At 51.6% G+C, this 3,809-nt stretch overlaps 1 protein-coding gene across 1 annotated transcript; it reads left to right on the top strand.

Annotated features, from left to right (window-relative positions):
• Positions 1-363: 363 nt before the first annotated feature.
• On the top strand, positions 364-3,499 carry LOC142474754 (E3 ubiquitin/ISG15 ligase TRIM25-like). Its single transcript, XM_075580972.1, has one exon. The coding sequence runs from the start codon at positions 395-397 to the stop codon at positions 1,979-1,981; it is 1,587 nt and encodes a 528-aa protein (XP_075437087.1). The 5' UTR covers positions 364-394; the 3' UTR covers positions 1,982-3,499.
• The last annotated feature ends 310 nt before the right edge of the window (positions 3,500-3,809 follow it).

The following is a 3,809-nucleotide window of genomic DNA, read 5'->3' as shown; positions in this document are numbered from 1 at the left end:
CGGGGGTATTATACGCTCACGGGTATATAGTCTGGTATAGAATTTAATTACATACGTTCCTCTCAATGCTCGTCTTATGTGTAACTGGGTCCCCATGTACTGCAGGAACATGCTGAGGTGTATAACACACAGCTGACTTAAAAGGTTACCTAACCCCTGAAGTGCAACACCTGTCACATGTCACCAAACGCCTCATGTGAGCACAGATAGGTAACATGCTGCATATTCTTATATCTACTCTTATTCCTCATATTGTATACTGCAGCCAGGAACTTACAGGGTTAATAGTCTGAGTAACAAACTCCCGCCCCTGTGTGCTGAGAAGGGGAACGCCCCACTGGTTATATGAGAGAGAGGAGAATGTAAGTTTCGTTTCCTGTTGCTGCTTCCAAGCATGGCGTCTGCTGGTCTGAGAGAGGAGCTAACCTGCCCCATCTGCCCGAGCACTTATACCCAGCCTGTAACGCTGAGATGTGGGCATAACTTCTGCCAGGGCTGTATTGGGGGTGTGTGGGATTCCCAGGGGGGATCTGGGCTTTATACCTGTCCTGAATGCAGAGCAGAGTTTCAGGAGCGTCCTGCACTGCAGAGGAACCTGAAGCTGTGTAACATAGCGGAGCGTTTCCTTTCTACTCAGCCGGAGCAGGAGGAGGCGGTGATCTTCTGCACTTACTGTGTTACCTCCTCTGTACCCGCTGCTAAAACATGTCTGCATTGTGACGCCTCCCTGTGTGATATTCACCTAGAGAGACACAGCAAGTCAGAGGAACACGTCTTATCTGAGCCAACCACCTCCTTAAAGACCAGGAAATGTCCCGTCCACAAGGAGATCCTGAAGTATTACTGCACTGAGGATGCTGCCTGTATCTGTGTGTCCTGCTGCGTGTTTGGGGAGCACAGGGGACACCAGGTGGAGTCGCTGAATGAGGCCTCTGAGAAGAAGAAGGAGAAACTGAGACATGTTCTGGAGAAACTGACCTCAGTGAGAGAGGAGACTGAGAAAAGAGCCCAGAGTCTGCAGGAACGCAGGAGAGAAGCGCAGGAAAAAGCAGCTGGGGAGACAGCCCGAGTCACTGCCCTGATTAGGGACATCAGGGAACGGCTGGAAGTCCTAGAGAAGCGAGTCCTGAGTGAGATCACCAGGCGGGAAGAGCAGGTTTCTCTCCGAGTCTCTGATCTAATCCAGCAGCTGGAAATAAAGAAGGACGAGCTGTCCAGGAAGATGCTTCACATTGAGGAGCTGAGCAACATCACTGATCCATTAACTGTCTTACAGGGACGGGAATCAGACAATGCTGACTTCTGTGATGCTGAGGAGGGAGGTAATGAGGACAGAGAGAGAGAGGGTAATAAGGTCCCTGCTGTAGGGGATTTGTATGAGGTTCGGCTCTCACTGATCTTACAGAGATTAGCTGATATTGTGACTGATCTAAAAGCAAAGAGCGGGTTCTGTGTGCAGGGGGATTCAGGCATATTACTGGATGTAAATACAGCGGCTAATAATGTATCTGTATCAGGTGACCTGAAAACTGCATCCTGGTCAGTAAGAAAGCAGTTACGCCCAAATACACCAGAGAGATTTGTGTATAATCAGGTTTTAAGCAGCAGGAGTTTTTCCTCAGGACAACATTACTGGGAGGTGGAGATCAGTGACTCAGGGCGCAGGGGGGTAGGGATTTCCTATCTCAGTATAGTAAGGAAAGGATGTCAGTCCTGCATAGGATATAATAAGAAGTCCTGGTGTTTGTACATGTGGGGTAATAATAATTCAGTGATGCATGACTCAATACGTACACAGATATACCCCGAGTCTCCCGTGCAGAGATTAGGAATATACCTGGACTATGAGGGTGGGCGGCTGTCCTTTTATCAGCTGTGTGACCCGATCAGGCACTTACACACCGTCACTGCCACCTTCACTGAGCCTCTTCATGCTGCGTTCTGTGTATGTGGTAATGGCTGGGTCAGAATCAGGAGCTAGGAGTACTGATCCCGGCCCAGCAGGGGAACCCATAGATATAGTGTATATTGTGTTTGTGGGTTTGTGTGCGCTCTCATTGGCTCTCATTGGCTCTCAAGCTATCCCATTGGCTGACTGCGGGGCGGGCCTTGGCTCTTATTGGCTCTCATTGCCTTACTATGGGGCGGGGCCTTGCTGCAGCCTTGTGGGGGAGGGGGAGGGTTGTGGTTACTACAGATCTGCGCATTGATTGGTTAAATCATTATGATGTCACAGTTTTACACGGGATTCTGGGACTTGTAGTTCACGTCTGTAAATAAAATTGTAACGGAAGAGAAGCAGGACTACAACTCCCAGAAGCCCCTGCAGGCGAGAGAGACCACATGACAAGAGACGGCCAATCTCAATCAGTGCAGTTGTGGAGAGAGAAAGAGACAGAGGGTGAGTAAGTGGGAGAGACATCACAGGCAGACGTGTGGGGTGATTGCACACACAGACAGGACCCACAGCCCCTCACATCTGTCCCTCCCACTGCAGGGTGACACAGACAGGACCCACAGCCCCTCACATCTGTCCCTCCCACTGCAGGGTGACACAGGACACAGCCCCTCACATCTGTCCCTCCCACTGCGGGGGCACACAGACAGGACCCACAGCCTCTCACATCTGTCCCTCCCACTGCAGGGGGACACAGACAGGACACACAGCCCCTCACATCTGTCCCTCCCACTGCAGGGGGACACAGACAGGACACACAGCCCCTCACATCTGTCCCTCCCACTGCAGGGGGACACAGACAGGACCCACAGACCCTCACACCTGTCCCTCCCACTGCAGGGGGACACAGACAGGACCCACAGCCCCTCACATCTGTCCCTCCCACTGCAGGGGGACCCAGGACACACAGCCCCTCACATCTGTCCCTCCCACAGCAGGGTGACACAGGACCCACAGCCCCTCACATCTGTACCTCCCACTGCAGGGTGACACAGGACCCACAGCCCCTCACATCTGTACCTCCCACTGCAGGGAGACACAGACAGGACACACAGCCCCTCACATCTGTCCCTCCCACTGCAGGGGGACACAGACAGGACACACAGCCCCTCACATCTGTCCCTCCCACTGCAGGGGGACACAGACAGGACACACAGCCCCTCAAATCTGTCCCTCACACTGCAGGGTGATACACACAGGACACACAGCCCCTCACATCTGTCCCTCCCACTGCAGGGGGACACAGAAAGGACACACAGCCCCTCACATCTGTCCCTCCCACTGCAGTGTGACACAGACAGGACACACGGGGATATCTGATTGCTTTAATCTGTGTTTAGTTCCTGTTCTGGGAGCGAGCGTATAGAAGTAATATAGGAGCGTATACCCATTACATATATATGTTTGTGCTGTGTCAGTAAATGGAAATGCTTTATAATATAAGAATTGTATGATGCAGAATAACATATTCCTGCTTCTCCCTGAGAATGTTTGCCAGACAAGTGTTTCTCTCACCGCGTCTCTCATCTCATTTAATAAATGTTATCACAATATTTCTCCGCGTGTGACACTGTAAAGAGATGCGTCAGCCCCCCGGATATAACTCTGCCGCTGAGTTATTTTGGCCCTAGGTGGGACGGCAGCTTTAAAGGCGCGTGGGGTAATAATATAATATCTGTGTAACGGGTATTCCCCCACCCAATCGCAGATTTTAGTGTGGGTGCGAAGGACATACAATGTTACCTTGGTATGGTGCTTCACCTGTTGGCTCACAGGAGGGCTGAGCTTCCGCCACGGGGAACCTGGGGCAATGTATTCAGACTAGTATTACTCTTGTACTTGGTGCAGCGCC

This window comes from Ascaphus truei (assembly GCF_040206685.1).
Source record: "Ascaphus truei isolate aAscTru1 chromosome 20 unlocalized genomic scaffold, aAscTru1.hap1 SUPER_20_unloc_5, whole genome shotgun sequence".
Taxonomy (NCBI): Eukaryota; Metazoa; Chordata; class Amphibia; order Anura; family Ascaphidae; genus Ascaphus; species Ascaphus truei.
The sequence above is the reverse complement of the archived record's forward strand: the minus strand, read 5'-3'. Positions and strand labels throughout refer to the sequence as shown.